General features: G+C 35.0%; 1 protein-coding gene across 2 annotated transcripts in view; it reads right to left on the bottom strand.

Moving 5' to 3' along the window:
• Nucleotides 1–495: 495 nt before the first annotated feature.
• LOC140450398 (uncharacterized) overlaps nucleotides 496–18,159 on the bottom strand; it is a 76,757-nt gene continuing 59,093 nt past the window's right edge. For both annotated transcript variants that reach the window (XM_072544005.1, XM_072544004.1), the window contains exons 3-4: nucleotides 11,714–11,821; nucleotides 496–4,875 (exon numbers count right to left, since the gene is read on the bottom strand). In XM_072544005.1, coding sequence (XP_072400106.1) covers nucleotides 4,731–4,875; nucleotides 11,714–11,821 — 253 coding nt within the window. In that variant the 3' untranslated portion in view covers nucleotides 496–4,730. The remainder of the gene's footprint in view (nucleotides 4,876–11,713; nucleotides 11,822–18,159) is intronic.

The raw sequence follows: 18,159 nt of genomic DNA, 5'->3' as shown, positions 1-18,159 counted from the left end.
AAGCATTCTGTCAGGGACATATTGATAATAAGGAAGATGGTCGGTTTGGAGAAGTCCCAGTTTGTCAGCTAGTTGTTGGTGGATAATCTTTCCTACTGAGTCATGGCGTTCTTTATAATCAGTTCCGACAAACGCCTGGCAGCCCCCGGTAAGATGTTGGATGGTTTCTTGGGCTTGGCATCCATATCGAAATTTGTCATTTTGGACTTGAGGATCTTTAACAATATATTTCACGTAATTTTTAGTTGGTATAACCTGATCATGAATGGCAAGTAGGAAACCCTCAGTCTCGGTTTCTTTCGGGAATAAATTATTATTATTATTCATCCAAAACAGCTTCATATTTAGAACATTTTTCAATCCAATTCAGAGTATTGTCACTATAGCATAACGAACCAAAATTGCCTCTTGTAATAAGTTTACGAGTTTTTAAAAAACAAATCAAGACCAGCAATTTTTAATTTTTGGTATGGTTCCTTGTTTAAAGTAATCAACTTTTCGAAAAATATTTATTAATATTTTAAAATGTACAAAAGAAGATTGAAATAGTAATAAAATATTTCGTCAAAAAATAACTATTCTAAATATATTTAAAAATTTAGTTAACAGTTTCATAAATACAGCTTTTTTAATTTATTTTACATACAAAATATAAATTGGAAAATACTACAAACATTGCTGTAGAGTGAATGATTGCTAAAGAAGGCCTTAACAGTTTGGAATACCCGAAAAGTATTAGGTTTGAAATAGGTTCTTGTGTCAAAGGCTGCAGCAATTTTAATAAACCAATAATGTGGGTACCTACATAGCCTGTTCCGGTATAAACTACTATCTATAGGGATTTATGTTGTAAATAATATGTCTAATAGTTCTAGTGTTCCCATCATATCTTCATCGATGTTATCAAGCAACCTTGCTCTGGGCCTTTCTCTTCTTCTCTGACCAGTGGATCTATCAAGGAGCGTATTTCTAGCTGGGTCATTTTGTTCCATCCGCAATACATGCTCTATCCACCTCAGATGTCTTAACTTAATATGTTTTACGATATCTGGTTCCTGGTCTGTATATTCAATAAAGTTTGAAGTTGTATCGTCTTCTCCACACTCTAATGTCATGCGCCGTAGATTCTAGTACTTTTCTTTCGAAACATCTTTGTTTTCATTACTTTTTGTTAGAGTCCAGGTCTCTGAACCATATGTTAGTAGTGGGCGTATTATTGTTTTGTAGAATTTTATTTTTGTATTTCTCGATATAACTGTGGATTTAAGAAGGAGATTGAGCCCAAATAAACATCTTTTGGACGTGCAAATTCTGAGGTTTATCTCTGCGGTAATATTATTTTTAGTGTTAAGAAGGGTTCCCAGATATATTCAGTGTTTTTTCTAAAATTTGTTTCAGTGTTTCAATCTGATTAATCTGGTATTTTCCTACAATCAATTCTCATATGGTACCATACGGTGACGTTGTACTGTGAAAAATATTTTATACGCTGCATTCAGAAGCATTATTTCTCTGTGTTTAGAGCATTCAAAGATATCTCCTTTTTTGTGTATGGCGCAAAGTAATCCAATGTTCCAATCATTGTGGAGGGATTTCTGTATCCATATTTCTTTTATAAGCTTCTGTAATGCCTTTGTGGTATCGTGGCCACCTTCTTTACATAGTTTAGCTGGAATATTATCTATTCCGGGTGATTTTTTACTGGTTAGTTTTTTAATTAATTAATCTTAATTAATAATCTTAATTAATCTAACTTCAAAAATCGTTCGTGGTTCCTCTTCCCTCTCGTCTATTCCCCTTACCTCATCTCTTCCGTCTTTCAGATTTTTTTTCCTCCTCTATATTAACTGCTAGGATAAAATATTCCTCTTATCTATTCAATACATCTTCTTTTGTTGTTAATAGGCCTCCATTCTGTCTTCTGCATTGTCTTGTGGTTGCATTGAATTCTTTTCTGTTGATGTTAATTTTCTTATATATTTAAGTTCCTTATTTAAGTGGTATCGTTTTTTTCTTTTGTGTGTCCTCTTTTCTTCTCTTCTCTTTATCTGGTAATTCTCTACAGTTCTTCTAGTTCGTCGAGTAAGCAGCTTTTTGGAGTACCGAAATACTCCGAATAAGATACAGTCTGGAGTTCGCACGTTTACAAATAGAGGTAATATGGTCGGACCAAGTTAGGCTGCTGTTAATGATAACACCAAGATCGTTATACGAAAACACTGAATCTAATGGCTGCCCGTCAACAAAGTACGGCACAAGTGGGTTATTTTTACCAATTCGAAGCACTACACATTTTTCCGCGTCTAAGGGTAGTGACCACTGGAAACACCAAGTTAAAATAGAGTCCAAGTCCATTGGAAGTGTTAGCTGGTGTATGATTGGATTGGCATATATTTTTGTGTCATCAGCGTAGAACGATATTTTACTTGAGATGACTTCGATCGTAGATTAGAGTTTACTGAGGTAATGATGGATAAAATTGAAAATGATAAAAATTTCGTTAACAGAATATGTTTTTCCAATGAAGTAACCTTTACACTGTGTGGAAGTGTAAATTGACACAAGTTAAGGTACTGGAGTGACGTAAATCCACACTGGATGCGTGAAAACCTACTCAAAGTCCACAAAAATTAAATGTATGGTCAGGTATAGTAGGTACTCAGTTATTTGGGCCATTTTTATCGAAGAAAATTTAACGTCAGATAGTTACGAAATGTTACTTAGAAATGAAATTGTACCTACACTGAGAAACTTGTTTGGAGCCAATTTTAATCAAATATGGTTTCAGCAAGATGGAGCTCCAGCTCATTTTGGTGTAAATGTTCGGCGTTATTTAGATGATACATTTCCATGGATTGGTAGACGAGGTAGAATTGAATGGCCTCCACGTTCACCTGATTTCAATCCTGAAGATTATTTTTATTGGAAAATTCAGTTTAAAAAACCAAACCAGCAAGTCTTGCAGAGCTGAGGCAACAAGTTATCGATGAATCTCGAATAATTTCTAGACAATCATGGAGAAATGTGGTAGACGCATTCTACCATCGATTAGGGTACTGTGAACTCACAAATGGAGCACATTTTGAATACTTGATAAACTAACCATTATGTTAAAAAATTTGTAATCTATCAATTGTTACGGTTTAAAGTAGTTGAAAATAGTTAGTATTAAAAAATTTATTGACACAATTAGGCGTTGACAGACTTCTGTTTTATGTATTTAAAACCTTCCAGGCTACATAAAAGCATAAGTGTTACATATGGTTGAACTTGTATTGAACAGGAGATTCCAATAACGACTGAATATACAGGGTGACAAATTTGAAAAACCAAAGTTATTAATAATATAAGAGAAACGGCAAATCTGGCAACAATGCAAATATCAAATATGGAATCTCCGTATCCCAAAATAGGTGTACCTCAAATTTTGTACAATTATGACTAGCACTTTACGAGATAATTGGCCGTTTCCAGACTTTTGAGCCACTCTGTATACACGTAATATTGCATAATATTTTATAACTAAAATATTATAAAAAAACTTACAATGAAGTTAAAACTTCCTTTTGTAAAGTAGTATAAAATTTTTATTAAAATTGTAAAAATATCCAAAATAGAATTATACACTTTTAGAATGGTTTCAATCCTTTCGATCAGATCATCATCAGTGAAAAACGTCTATAAAGTAGTAGAAACTAACCACATAATGAGGTCAGATGACTCTTAAATTACATAATTTGAGTAACAAAACATTATTATTCTTAAGACACTAGGTCGATGATTAGGGATTACATTTTTTAAGGGATCGTAAAATTTCACAGCTCTAAAAACGGACAACCAACAAGGAAAGTAACAACCAACTCTTTTTCACTGATGATATATGACAGGATGGAAAACGATCTGAAAATTTATAAATCCATTTTGGATACTTTTTAAAAATTTTATTAAAAATTATAAACCATTTTACAAAAGAAAGTTTTCACTTCATTGTTAGTTTTTCAAACTATGGTATGCAACCAACCACTGGGAATTTCCCTTTTAAATTTTAAAATATATTTATCTAATATCATTTTTTTACTAAATATATTTAATATCCATATCTTATATTAAAATTTTGACAAATATTAAAATGCTGATATTTGTCTTCTTCTCATATTTTTATTACTGTTAAGATAAGTTTTTATGGACAAAAGAGCTCCGACCTAAGCACGTCATTAGGATTTAGTTATTTGGAGTAATGAATCTAGGAAAGCCAGGGCGAAAGATAGGATGGAAGGGAGACTAATTCTTGAACAGGCCAAGACCCACACAGGTTTGTAGAGCCAAAGATGATGATGATGAATCTAGGTTTGAGGTCTGTGTGGGTGATACACGAAGGTAGAGTTATTGAAATAAGTGTACCTTCCACGATCGACTAACAAGATGAACTATTAAAAAATCGGAAAAGAGTAAGAATTAAGCATGACATGTATGCTATTTTTTTCCGATCCCACACCCACCAGATTTTTGGATCAAAATCAGACCGAGTTATGATCGAAAGTGTATAACAGGTGTGTCCAAGCCTTAAGTCAAAGTAAAAAAGGTTCGTCTTTGAAGTAGTATACACTTTTGACTAGCTTTTGACTTGTCAAAGCAATCTTTTGCATTCAAACACTCCAATACAATATTAATATATTATTTTTATTAAATTAGCTCAGTCTCACTATGGCACACACTTTAAACAGGAGTTTTTAGTTATTATCAGTACTTCCGTGTCCCTCTGGTCCCATTTTTAAAGCTTCTTCAACTATGTCGGGGCTTACAAAGCCCGTACTTCTCCTATTTGATAGCCTATTTTTGGATCTTCGTTTTCTTTGCGTCTCACTTCTGTCAGCACTAAAAGAAATAATGAACAAATTAATTTAAATTTAATACTTAGTATTAAAATATATGAATTCTAATTTGTTAGTATGAATAGTAACACTAAAGAAGTTTTTGTTTTGAAGAGTTTGTTAGCGGGTAAGTACTCTCAACGATCCCGGTAACAGATAGACCTACTTCAGGGAAGCGACCTTGTCTACGTGAGCCTTGGTTATTCCCTCATATCCACATCTAGGAAAAACCATGTCCTAAATCAAATATCCTTACTCCTTACACCACACACTCTTCCTCCTTCAAATCATGAATGTGTTGCCTGTGTGAGTCCATTTCAAATAGGTAAAAGAAATAAAATAAGACATACTCCTAATCAATTTAATTTTACTACCAAAACGACCGGTTTCGCTTTCTACACTTTGCAAAGCATCTTCAGGTCAAACGATACAAAGTAAATTAAATGCTAAAATTATAAAAAGCCCATATTAGGGTGCTGTCGTATAAAGATAAAGATAAAAATTACAGTAACTTACAGAGGTAGACGATTTAAAACCTAAAATTAGACAAACGTGTACCCTGATAGGGGTGTAGAGTTGTGTTATAGAGGTAGCACCTTTTATCGGAACGACCACATCAAGCGTCATAGATAGAAGATGGTTCTTGATAACTGACTTTCACTTACCGACCAGCGGCTTCGGGCGGATGAGTTAGTAAGTGGTAAGGTACTCTTTCGCTCGAGAAATCGGCCTCGAAGGCGGATGAATAAAAAAAACTGTCAACGGCATAAGAATGTAGAAGGCAAGGTGAAACCACTACATTAAAGATTCTACACAGATATCCCTAGTAAAATTATCATGGCTGTACAAAAAAGTAACTCTGTTACTGATCATGGATATCGGAGGCCAAGATCCGGCAGGGGAGGCAAATCACACATAGACCACAGGGCTTCTCAGGTCGATATCAAAAGAAATCTCTGTGAAATACCCATTAGTAATACATTGTCCAAAAAGAAGACTAAAATCGACAGAAAGTGTATGAAGATAGGCACGTGGAATGTTGTCAATATACCAAGCAGGTAAAGTCCATAACGTCATTCAGGAAATGGAAAGACTTGACATAAAAATATTAGGACTAAGTGAAACCACATGGTCCAATTTAGGTGACATATTAGTAGGCCAAACAAAGATATATTACTCTGGTAATGAAAATGAAAGAAAGATATAAGAGTTATCCAGAATCTCTATTGGAATCAAAAGGCACGTGTGAGGCTGAACAAATCAACAAACACAGAGGAATTCGAAATTTTACGAGGGGTGCGACAGGGGTGTATTTTGTCTCCTATGCTGTTCAACCTCTATGTGGAGAATGTTTTTGCAGAGGCACTTGAAGGCACTGATTGTGGTATAAAGGTCAACGGGTACCCGATAAATAACATTCGTTACGCTGACGACACCGCAATAATCACAGATAACGAACATGATGAATAAACACCACAGGAAAAACATATGGCCTGAAGATAAATGCTGGAAAAACAAAATGCATGACAATAAGAAAGGGCGCATTTTTCAGAGTACAACTGCACGTAGATAATGCTCCAATCGAGCAAGTGAAAACATTCAAATACTTGGGAATGATGGTGAATGACCAATGGGATCCTCAACAAGAAATAAAATGCCGTACCGAAAAAGCAAGACAAGCTTTTCTTAAATTTAAACCGCTACTTTGTAACCGCAATCTTTCCTTCAATCTCCGTTACAGAATGGTTAAGTGCTATGTATGGTCCATATTGTTATACGGCATGGAGACATGGACGTTGAAAATATCTTCCATTAACAAGTTGGAAGCCTTCGAAATGTGGACCTTGCGAAGAATGTTCTGCATACCATGGACAGATAGGGTGAGAAACGAGGAAGTCCTAAGAAGAGCAAATACTGAGAGAGAATTGCTCAGCTTGATCAAGGCACGAAAGATTGGATACCTGGGCCACATCCTGAGAGGGGAAAAATACGCAATCCCTCAACTAATTATCCAAGGAAAGATTGAGGGCAAGAGAGGAGTAGGTCGCAAACAAATGTCGTGGCTGCGAAATATAAAGAACTGGACAGGCGTAACTAACACTGGCGAACTTTTACATGCCGCAAAAGACAGACGTCTGACCTTAAGATAATTCGCCAACGCACTATAGGTGCACGGCACCATAAGAAGAAGAATGAAAATGACGCAAATCGCTGGAACGAAGTAGCGATATTAGTTGACAAAACTACCCAGAAATTTGTAACTGGCTTCTTACCCATCTCGCATAGGATTATGATGGTAACACTAAAAACAGCTCAATCTAGAGTCAATATAATTTAAGTATATGCTCCCACAGCAGAAAAGTTGGATGAAGAGCTCGAACAGTTTTATGATGAATTACAACAAGCTTTAGAAGTAACCAAGTAACCAAGAGACGTTACAATAGTCATGGGAGATCTAAATGCAAAAATCGGTAGAGGAAGTCAAGATTGATTTTATTGGAAACTTTGGACTGGGCACCTGTAACGAGAGAGGTTACAGATTGGCCCAATTCTGCCAAGAGACCGATTTTATTGTCGCAAATACTTATTATGATCTGCCGCCCAGGAGACTCTATACATGAAAATCTCCAGCAGACAACCAACTTAACGTCATCAGAAACCAAATTGACTACCTTCTCATCTGCAAACGATACCGAAATTCCATAAAATCAATAAAATCATACCCCGAAGCTGATGTGAGATCAGATCACAACCCAGTTGTAGGAAGGTTCAGAATTAATCTAAAAAAGCTTGTGGCTAAAACTAAAGTAGAGAGAATACAAGTATCCCGTTTGAGAGATCCATCAACAAAAGAGCAAGTTACACTAAAAATTAAATAAGAGCTCACCAAAATAGAAATTATTCCTACTGAAGATGCGAACACTAAATGGCATATGTTAAAAATGCTCTTATACGCACATGTGAGACAATACTAACAGAAGCTGATCAAGAACAAAAATGAATGGATGACCGATGAGATTCTGGATCTCATGGAAGCAAGGAGATCTTATAAAACCAAAGACAAAAACATGTATAATATTATACACACAGAAATAAGGAGACAGATCAGAGATGCAGAGTGGTATAGTGACAGATGCGAAGAGATTGAGCAGTTGGTAGAGAAACATGATAACTTAAACCTTCATAAAAGAATTAGGGAAATAACAGGCACTAATCTTAGGATAAAATCAAACATACTGCTGGATAAAAGCGGCAAAATAATTATAGATGTCGATGAAAGACTAAAAAGATGGCAGGAATATATTCAAGAGCTATTTAAAGACGAACGGACTGAGATAGTACTACAGCAGAAAAGTTTGACAACGGCCCAGACATAACAGAAGATGAGGTATTAGAGACGATAAAGCGAACAAAGAACAGCAAGGCAACAGGTCCTGACGAAATACCTGTAGACATAGTATTGATAATTTAGTAAGTTTAATTGACAATTTCCAATTTTTATCTAAAAGTATTTATCACTTTGTAAATTTTGGGTGGTTAAAAATATCTTGGAGCTCCCTGTATATATAAATGCAAAATCTACTATAAATCTACACAAGACCGCCAATAAAATCAGAGGAAGAGAAGGTGACACTATGTCCCTCTCAAATATTATGCTGTACTTTTAAAATACTGAAATGGAAGAACAAAGGAATCATCATTGAAGAGGAGTACTTAAATAACCTCCGCTTTGAAAATTACATAGTGTTGATAGCATTAAAAGAAGCTAAAGATATGCTGAAAAAAACTTATTTCAGCAACAAAAAAGTGATATTAAAAATTAATGAAATCAAAACCAAAATAATGACCAACCTAGTACCCAGTGACAACATCAAGATTAGGCAAAAATGAATTGAATTCATTCATAAACTTACGTATTTGGGACATGAAGTGAATATCACAAAAGGTAAGCAAATTTAAGTTACAAAGAAGAATATCCGTGAGCTGGACTGCCAGTGGAAAATTAGGATACATTTTTAAAACCAAAAAGTAGAAATGCGAAGATTGGTTGTCGAAACCAAACTTCAAATTTTTGCTTAAATCTTCTATGAAGGCGAAACAGATGATGAAAGGACCAACATGGGGAATCTTAAACTACATTCCACATCATATCGATTCATCTTAGCAAACCCTTCGTGAACTGGTTTCTTGGACTCATAGAGAGTAAATAAAGATAGAGAAAAAACAGTTAAGATTTGATTTCACGTACAGTGTCTCTGCATAATCGCTTTATGCGTATTTCATCCTAACATGACTCATCAGAAAGACCGGTACATAAGCATGGGCTTGTGTATCCTGATGAGTCCTGTTATTTCGAAATACGTGAAATACGTGGAATATGCAGAGGCAATATACGTGGAATCAAATCGTAACTGTCTTTTCTTTCTATACATTTTTAAATTAGAAGTGCCCCTCATCAAGTACCAAAAGTAGGCTTTTCGACCAGTGTTTATTGCTAGTCCTTATTTACGAAGCAGAAACTCTTTCCCCTTCAAAAAAACAGCCAGAGCGTCAAAAATAACCTAAAAACATTTCCATTTTTTTGACGGCCTTCCAACGGGTCTTCTGCTATACGGCTTGTTGTTTTTACAGATGTTTGCTAATCTATCTGGTCCCATTCGGTTTACATGTTCGTTCCAGTTTTTAATTTCTTGTTTTTATCCACCTGTTAATATTTTGAATTTTGCATTGTTTGCGTATACTTCTGCTGGTTTGTCTGTCTCTTAATGATATGGCTGCTATTGATCTTAATACTTTAATTTCGATATTGTTGATTTGTTGTTTCGTCTTTCTTGTATCGGTTCCTTGTCTCCGCAGCATATGTTAGGATTGGTCTTACTGTTGTCTTGTATACTTTCATTTTGCTTTCCGTGGTCAGATATTTGTTTCTCCATATGGTTTCTCGGAGGCAACCACTTACTCTTGCCGCTTTTGATGCTTGACTTGTAGTCTCTGTTCTTATATACCTGTCACTAGTGATCTCTACTCGTAGGTAGTTGAATTTTATTACTTGTTCAACAATTTTGCCGTCTATTTCTAGTTTGCATCTACGCGGTTCTTTACTGATCACTATACATTTAATTTTTTCTACTGATATTCTCATATTAAGTTTGTTTGCTGTGATATTGAAGGTGTGGAGCTGCCTTTGCAGGTCATCCTCGTTATCAGCAATTAGTACTGCATCATCGGCATAGCATAGTATCGTGATTTTATTCGCTCCCATGTGGTATTAGTGTCGTTTTCTTACGTCGTGAATTATTTGATTCATCACCATATTGAATAACAATGGGTTGAGCGAGTCTCCTTGGCGGATTCCTCCTTTTAGTTCTATGCATAATGTTTCCCCTGTTGGCATTATAACTCTGGTCTTGTTGTTCTTGTTAATTTCATTAATTGTTCTTATTATGTGATGGTATATTTGTTCAGGTTGTAATAAATTTAAGATGTCATTTCGCTTCACCCTGTCAAAAGCACTTTTTAAATCTACGAAGCACATGTATGCTGGTTTTCCATATTTAATAGACTTCTCTATTATTTGTCTGATAATAAAAATTACGTCTATTGTGCTGTGGTTCTTGCGGAAGCCTTGTTGTTCATCTGCCATGTTCGTTTTTCCTCGATTTTATCTTTTTTGACTGCCGTTAACAATTTTAATGTACTATTCATCAGACTAATGCCTCTATAATTTTCAGGATTTCTAGAGTCTCCCTTTTTAAGTATCGGTAGCAGGAGACTTTCCTTCCATTTCGCTGGTACTACTCTGATATTTATTATATCGACGAATAATTTTAGGAGCCATTTGCGTAGTGTTCCTCCTCCATATTTTAGCAGCTCATTGTTTATTTTATCAGGACCAGGTGCTTTTCTGTTTTTTAATTTTTTTATTCGTTCTTGTAGCTCTTCTTCTAATATTAGTACTCTATCGTGAGTTTCGTTAATGATTCTTTCTCTGTTCTCTTCTTCTCCTTTTCCATATAATTTCGTGAAATGCTTAGTCCATTGTTCCTCCGTAATGTTATCTATGAGTACAAATTCATTCATTTCTGTTTTTTGTCTCCTTATCAACTTCCACACCTTTTTCTTTGGTACCTTTATATTTGGTAAATTTCTTCCAGTGTTCTTTTTTCATGTTATCTATTTCTTGATTTACTGTATTCCTGATTCTCACATAGTCTTCTCGTGCCTCCAGTGTCTTCACTCCTTTGTATGTTAGGAAAGCTTGTTTCTTTTCATTTGCTAGTGCCTTCACCCTTTCGTCGTACCATGGTGTTTTGTATTCCCGTTTATTTCTGTTAACTTTTCTTTTACCTAAAGCTTCTTCCGCTACTTGTAGGATACATTTTCTTAAAAATGGTTTAAGAACAAAAACTGCGATGGGTTGGTCACATCAGACGTAGAAATTAAACTATGTAGACCAAAGAATGGAGCTACTAGAAATTGAGGAAAGATGGGTAGAGGAAAACTGACGAAGGATTGTGTGGCAGAGAAATTCAGAGAGAATGGTTTAAATGAAAAAGACGCAGTAGACAAGAATCAGTTGCGAAGAAGGGTAAGAAATAGCGATTCCTAAAAAAGGAGAACCTAAAAAGAGGAGAATGAATTATTAAACATTTTTAAAAAGTAAAATACCATCCTTATAAAAAAAAACATCTCATAATTGATCAGATTTTAAGTACAAATTTTAACCATTTAAAACCACATACAAGGAAATAATACCACAAAAACCTAATTAATACACCTACTATCATGCAGACCTAATGCATTAGATACTGACCGTATTTTTATAAAATAAACTAACTTACTTTGATTGATTTCTTAATTTAACAGCCGGATGTTCCTCAGGGTTGTAATTTTCAGGTATACCATACTGCGTTCGGCAATTGTTATTTTCTGTGTTATGAAGCGGTAACCTATAAAAATGTTAATATTAATATACAAAAAAAAATTTTGTAATTTATTAAAAAGACAATAAAAAGATGATTAGAAGATGTTAAATTGTTGGATAAACAGGAGTTTTCCACGTTCATTGTAGATAACTGTAAGAAACCGTGTTTGGCTGTTTTCGTGTTTGAGCATATTTTCTTAACCGATGTTGTTACAGTTACTTTTATTTTATTGGCTAGTCCGTTTATATCCATTTGTTTCAGTGTCTCTATTGATTTTAGTCTTGTGCTTAGCTCTTTTTGGTATTCCGTTTGTTTTTGAAACAGGACATCGGTGGTTGGGTATCGATCTCGTTTAATAAGTTTGTTTCGTTCTACTCTCGTCTGTATTTTAATATTCGAACGAATCTATTGTCACTCCCGGTATAGAATTTGTTTAGTACTGTCACGTCCGTGCATATGTTTTTGTTATTGGAGAGTATGTAGTCTATTTCGTTCTTAGTTTTTCTATAGTTCTAGTTCTATAAATTTTCGTTGTTTAAATAGTTGTACAACATCTCACCCCTTTCGTTCGTGTTGTCCAGCCCAAAGCGACCGATATATTGTGTGTCGCCCTCTTCTTTTGTTCCAATTTTTGCATTAAAATTTCCTGTGATTATTACGAAGTGTGATTTTTCTTGATTCCTTGCTGTTGTCAGATCGTAAAATGATTCAGCTTCCTCGTTTGTTGAGTTTCCTGTCGGTGCATATCCATGTATTATCTGTAAGCTGTATCTGCTGTTCAAAGCGATGACAAGATATATGACTCTGTTTGACAGTGCACAGAACTTCGTTACTTTATAGGGAGCTCGTTTGTTTATCAGGAACACTACACCGCCTATGTGATAATTTTCTACGGAGTTTTTCTGGTATAGCTGCTAACCAGATTTTAAGATGGTACATGCTTCTCCTGGTAAGCGACTTTTGCACAGTCCAATTATATCCCATTTGATATTTGAGATCAGATTTTTATAGACTTCAAACAGGCTTATGATTCAATTAATCGTGCAACATTATGGAAGGCAATGATCGAGCTCGGCGTACCCAAGAAACTAGCTGCGGTAACACAAATGTGTGTAAGTAACTCTTTTGCACAAGTTAGAATAGGGGGAAAAATATCAAATGCTTTCTGCGTAAATTCTGGACTGAGACAGGGAGATCCGTTGTCCCCATTGCTGTTTAACCTGGCCTTAGAATATGTCATGCGAAAAATATATCCAAAAATGAAACCAGATATAACTGCTCGGGGAGCCAAAAACATACTCGCCTTTGCCGATGACGTAGACGCAGTAGCACAATCAACATTAAATATGAGCTAATATTTTCTCGAGCTTTGAAGAACCTGCATTAAACATCGGTTTAAAAATAAATAAAGACAAAACAAAATACATGGTCGTCTCCAAACAAGAACGACGGCGAATAAGGCAAAACATTACTATAAATGATCACAACTTCGAAGTGGTTAAAGAATTTAAATATCTAGGAGCAACAATCACAAATGACAACAAATTAGAGCAAGAAGTTGAAACGAGAATAATGACAGGAAACAGATCTTTCTTTGCAATGCAACATCTAATAAAGTCGAAACTTCTTTCACGAGACACAAAAATCCGGATATATAAGACCATAATACGACCAGCAGTCGCGTATGGAAGCGAAACATGGACGCTAACAAAAAGAGAAATAAATAAATTGCTGGTGTGGGAACGTAAAATTTTTCGAATGATATATGGCCCTTGCAGAGACAGCGTGACAAACGAATGGAGGGGCAGATACAATATCTAGCTAGAGTCTCTATTCGGAAAAAAATCTAGTCAGATATATAAAGGCCAATAGACTCAGATGGGCAGGGCATGTGATACGCAGTAACGACAATCGTCTTATTAACAATGTGTTCTGGGAAAGGCCAGAGGGAAGAAGGTCTGTAGGGCGGCCTAGAAAAAGGTGGAAAGATGCAGTCAAAGAAAATCTAAAGATAATGGGAGTGCAACAATGGGAATTACTGGCACAGGACCGACAAACATGGAAGGCAATAGTAAACGCGGTAAATACTCACGAAGAGTTGTAGCGCCATTGATGATGATGATATTTGAGAGCTCTTGTTCTAGTTCGTCAAGGTGTTCTTGGGTCCTCATAGTTCTTATATTGTAAGTTGCTATACGAAGTAATGATGGGTAGTTTTTCTTATTTGATTCAGTCGAATATTTGCCTCCCTCCGAAACCATGAGGCTGACTGATTGCTCAGTGTGAGATTCTGAGTGTAAAACTCTACTCAGCTGGGGTAATTTCGTATTGATACTCGACATCTTTAACTTGGGAGGTTTTAGCATATTTAAAACGCCACGCTTGTTGAGCGGGTTAGCGAGTGATTCTATACAATCCCTAAAATCAGGGGATTGCCAGTTTCGCCATCCACGCTGTACCGAAGGTATTCTTCTCCGCCGTGGCTGCCATTGTGGACTTCATCCGTGACACTGAATAAGGGACACTAAGCAGGTACTAGTTTCCCGGGTCAGGAGACCCCTGAAATCTCCAAAGGGCAGGGATTGATTCACTTTCCATGATAGGACTATCCAAAAGAGTTCCTACCCGCTACCCGATAGACTGCGTTTTGAAAAATAGAATCATATAAAAATTATGTTAAGTTTAAAAATGATAAAAATGTATATATAAAAGAGTATCAAATAAGCATAAAAAATCAAAAAAGGCATACAAATTTAACCCTGGAACTGCACACTGGGGTCTGAAAAACCCAGGCGTATGAATCATTCAATGTAACTTGCGCATGTCTGCGTCTTTTGGCGATCCCTTACACGTAAATTCAGTTAAGAGCCGACTACGTTAAGAGACAGTCGCTGCGCCGCGTAAGTTTGTTGAATAGTTTGCTATGACGCTTTTAGTAGAGCTGTGGGTACTTCAGTCCCCAGTGTGCAGTTAAAGGGTGTTAAAATTTTGAGGTGCTTTTTGTTATTTGCTAGTATGGCAGATTCTAAGACAAAATATCAGCGTCCACTGACAACAAAAGAATTAGAATGGGAAGCTGAAAACCTGTGGACGAATGAAGATGAACCGGAGACCATCAAAGATCATTTTGGAGGCTCATCAGATGAAGACGATGATTATGTATCTGAACATCAGTCTGACACTAATAACGAACAACAAAGTGACGACCATAATGAAGAAGAACAAACAGAACCCAATAACTCGCAAAGAAATATCGCCAGTATACTGGGAAAAAATGGTCATCGTTGGACCACACAGGCATCAGCACGACAAGGAAGCCCAAGAAGGGTAACATCGTTTTACATTTGCCTGGTCTAAAAAATGAAGCAAGAAATGTTAGTAGCCCTGTTGAAGCTTAGAATTTACTATTTTCTTAAGAGATTGTAGACATTATTGTGCTGCATATAAATTAAGAAATTCTTAGGAAGTGTCAGAGTGGCTTGGCGCTAAGTTACAAAAAATAACCAACAACACAGAAGTCAAAGCATTTCTTGGTTTGCTGTATCTTGATGGTGCATTACTAGTCTCAAATTATAATTTAGATGAGCTTTGGTCAATAAAATGTGGCAATGGGCTATTTCGGGCAATCATGCCTCAACAAAGACTTCAGTTTTTAGCTCTTTGCTTGAGGTTCGAAGACAAAACAGACAGAAATGCTAGAAAATTGGTTGACAAGTTTACCTATATTCGCCAAATATGGGACATTTTTAAAAATAATTGCAAGCTATACTACAAGCCCTATAAGAACTGTATAATTGACAAGCAACTCGTGAGTTTTCGTGCAAAATGTCTATTCCGAATTAACATGGCCAGCAAACCTGATAAATATGGAATAAAAGTAATGATGATAAATGATTATTTTTATTAGACATCGAAGTCACGAAGACATTTTATATGCTGAATGCCATTTCATACGTTGGAAAAGTTAATGTTGAGAATAATGAGTCAGTTCCTACATATTATGTCAGAAAACTTTTCGAACCAATACATAATACTCACCATAACGTAACAATGGATAACTGGTTCACGTCAATACCTCTAAGTAAACAAATGTTGGAACAGTATTAGGTAACAAATCTTGGTAAGTTGTGAAAAAATAAACGGGAAACACCTCCGAAGTTTACACAAAAAAAAGAGGTAGGCACATCCATATTTGCTTTCGACAGAAACAAAACGCTAGTTTCGTACACTCCAAAGGAAAATGAAACACTGAAATACAATGAAACAAAGGGTGGCACAGAGACCTTTGATCAGATGTGCCACTCTTACACGACTTCCCGTAAAACTAGACGCTGGCCTCTTAGAATGTTTTTCAATATGTTGGATGCTAGCAGAATAAATGCTATGGTTATATTTTCACTTGCAAATCCCCAATGGAAAGATGGCCGAAAACGCGATACAAAAACATTTTTAAAAGAACTTTCAACTGCATTAATTGAACCGCACTTAAGGGAAACACTACAAGTTACCAATTTTCCAACAAGCCTACGTGTAAAAATTAGCGAAATATTAGGAGTTAATGTACATCAAAGAGATAATTTTGATGTTAGTTTGCCTAAAAAGGTTAGATCCCGCTTTTGTCCTTGTGGAAAGAATCGAAAAACGAGTTCTGCTTGTTCGTTGTGCCACAAGCCGTACTGTTTAGAACATCGAGCTCAATTATGTTATGTGTGTCAGAACCAAAGTTAAAGTTCCTGGCTAAGAGTAGGAAATAATTATCCTGTAACAACATTTATGTTTTAATTTAACGAGTTTTTAAGAGACAAGTTTAATTCCACTGGAATTTTGTTTAACTTTATTGGTCATACCTCCATATTTTTAAAAAAGTGTAATAAAAGCACTAGTTTATGTTTTTTCACGTTTTTCAGATCTAATGAGAAATGTTTTTTTTAAATAAACATATTTTGAAAATAAGATATTGTTGTGTGTTGTTTTGTACTAAACACTGCAGAAAAAATAAATACATAATATTTATTATAAAAAAAAAACAATTAGGGTTTTCGAGACCCCACTGTGCAGTCTACGTTAGATAAACGAACTGTGCTGTTCTGGGGTTAAAAAAAAAAGCAAAAAAAGCATAAAAAAGTGTTGTCAAATGACTTATTTTTGCATATTTTGTTCATATTTATTAAGAAAATATTCCTGCATGTATTATTTATCTTAAGCATTATGCTTAAAAATCCGGACTCTACTGATGAGTAGAAGTAGAAAAAATTGAGTTTTTTTTGTCATAAAATTATATTCTGATTATTTATTTTACTAAATAGGTCCAATTAAGTAATCTAAAATTACGAGTATTATTGACACACCCTGCGTATTGTGTTTACATAATACGTTAGTTAAATATGCTGAATCATCACTAATATTATAATTTGCAATATTGGATAGTGAAATCAAACAGATCCCCATTCGAGTCCATAGGTAATAACTATTAATATTTAAACCGATTATGAATCATAACTTGTATATCAACATTAGTAGTTTGTTGACAGTTTTCGCTAAATAAGTAATGAAATGTTCCAGCCATTAGGTACAATCTGTCCATTATCGATGTTATTTAAACAAGTCGTTTGATGTATTATGTTATTACAAATAGGAGATAAATTTTTGTTACAACAATAATTATCACAACTACATAGATGGAATTTTCTATATAATTGAAATAGATTACTATTAAATTAACTATGATACATTTAATATTTTTATATAAATTCTACTAAAAACGGCGTATTTGATTTTATCTGTACGGACACCAAAATTTATTGTTTATTGGAATTACCCATTGTTATGCGTATTACATGGTGCCGACCGTTACAAAATATAAAATTTTAACGTAAACTTTCACGGCGAGTCTATTTACTTTTTTGTGAGATTCGATTCAGTCATATATTATGTTTACAATAGAAATAAGGAGAAAGACCAAGTGTCTTCTGCTTTTTTACTTTTTGTTATTCTTCTATATATTGTTGTGTAATTTAATTACAACAATCTGCTCTCAACACATTAATTGTTGCAACAAATCTTTTAAGTTTTAAGAAGAAAAAACATTTTTTGTCACTGGCTATTACCAATTTCCAGTAGTAATGGAACATGATTTCACTACCGGTGTTTTGTGTAAAACGTGAGGTCGCTGGTTAAATGAAATTAGAATAATGACGAAGAAAAAATGCAATATTTTGATTGTGAATAAATTAGCAATTAATTAAAATATCACGAAAATTAGCTGGTTTAACTCATTGCTGTTATCTGTAAAAACACTTACTCTTAAAATATTAGTGTATTAATCCTAGCAGGCAGTAGAATAGAAGCTGCGCATCGCGACG

This window comes from Diabrotica undecimpunctata, chromosome 9 (genome assembly GCF_040954645.1).
Source record: "Diabrotica undecimpunctata isolate CICGRU chromosome 9, icDiaUnde3, whole genome shotgun sequence".
Taxonomy (NCBI): Eukaryota; Metazoa; Arthropoda; class Insecta; order Coleoptera; family Chrysomelidae; genus Diabrotica; species Diabrotica undecimpunctata.
Note: the sequence above shows the minus strand (reverse complement) of the source record. Positions and strands in the feature narration are given on the sequence as shown.